The 1,549-nt window shown below is 34.5% G+C and overlaps 1 protein-coding gene across 1 annotated transcript; it reads right to left on the bottom strand.

Moving 5' to 3' along the window:
* Positions 1-110: 110 nt before the first annotated feature.
* LOC108356637 (carnitine O-acetyltransferase-like) lies at positions 111-1,470 on the bottom strand (the record flags this gene model as incomplete). Its single annotated transcript, XM_017607737.1, has 2 exons — positions 111-1,096; positions 1,170-1,470. Coding segments are annotated over 2 exons (863 nt in total), but the record flags the coding sequence as incomplete, so codon positions are not given.
* Between the last annotated feature and the right edge of the window lie 79 nt (positions 1,471-1,549).

Genomic DNA, 1,549 nt, shown 5'->3' with positions numbered 1-1,549 from the left:
TTTTTTTTTATAAGTGTAATAAGTTCAAATACACTCTGAGTCATGCCTTGTTGAAGATTATGCATATTAAATAAATATTTAGCATTATGAAAAGAAAATGCTCAACTTTAATGTTAACGGCAGGTTAATTTAATTTTAAAGTGATTAAACAATAATTTATTTATTAAACATTTACATATTAATATGGATCGTTAGAATAACCGTGTTACAATAATCTGATAGGCGTCCTTAAATAAATTTAAAAGTATTTTTTATGATGTTCTTCACACTAAAGTCATTAATTTGCTTCACAATTATTTTAACTTCTACTAGCTTTCTACACAGTCTAAAAATATTTCGTTCTAAAAGTAGAAAATGTGTACTTACATAAAATCCAGTTTGTTGTTGCACAATGAATTTTTATTTGCGTGAAAATGGTTTCAATAAAAATTTGTAAAAAAAAAACTTGAAGGCACTTAATATTTGCAAAACAAAAAACCTCGAGCGCAGCGCATTTCTCACTGCCAGTTCAGAATTTACTTCTCTCATCACTCATTACAACTTCGCGGCTGGTGCTTTTCCATAGCCCACTAATAGTTGTTGCATTTCTAGCAATGCTTCACGCAATGTACACACAAACGTATCCACGTTTGAAGTGTGATTATCACGCCAACAGGTGCATGCCAAGATTATATCTTTTTCGCGTGGATTATAACAACATGCGTAACCATCGTCTGCAGCTGGGCCGTACACCATGAAGCCAAGATTGGGTGTGGCCACTTGTGAAGTAGATACACGAAAGACTAAACTCTTTACATAACCAGGCGAGTTAAAGAATTCTGGTATTGGTTTATTATTCTCAATAGCCATGAGTTTTAATCCCAACAAATGTCGATCAACACCTCTGCCTTGTAATGCTGCTGTCGTGTATGCACGATGTGCATTTATAGCGGTACGCAATAGCTCGACACGTTCCTCTGGCTCAACGCAAGCGTCTTGCATTGCTTTGGCGAATGCCAATGATTCATTGGAACACGAGCGTATGGTCTCTGTGCGTCCGTATATATAAATACGCAAATGTGCAGACTCATACTGAGCGGCTGGTACTTTATGTAGCCTAGGGAGATAAAAGGAAACAATTGACGTATAGAGCGGATTGTAGTCATGCAAATTTAATGTAATATATTTACTTGTAGTAAGCATATTGTAGTGCAATTTGTATGTAGCTATCTGGGCTGAGCTTTTGTTTCTTCAAGAAACCCTTGCCATAGTCCTTGAAATGCAAAACATTTACGTGCAAATTTTCCGCCAATTCATTGAGGTTCTTCTTAGATTTTTCAATATACTGATTCAAGGTTTTATTGGCTTTTAATTTAAGCTTTTCGGGGCAAGGATAGTTATCACGAGCGCTCTGTTCGTAGTGTTTTTCATTGCATCTGAAAAATAATGGAGTTTTATTTAATAAGTTTAGTAATAATAAAATAAAATATTCTTCAAAGAAGAAAATAGGTGTAAAAAGAAGTTGAAGTGAATAAGCAAAGGTTTGTTGGTCTTCTTTGTCCAAAATGAA

The sequence above is a fragment of the Rhagoletis zephyria genome, unplaced genomic scaffold, assembly GCF_001687245.7.
Source record: "Rhagoletis zephyria isolate East Lansing unplaced genomic scaffold, Rhagoletis_zephyria_1.1 Rzeph_scaffold_62404, whole genome shotgun sequence".
In the NCBI taxonomy this organism is placed as follows: Eukaryota; Metazoa; Arthropoda; class Insecta; order Diptera; family Tephritidae; genus Rhagoletis; species Rhagoletis zephyria.
Note: the sequence above shows the minus strand (reverse complement) of the source record. Positions and strands in the feature narration are given on the sequence as shown.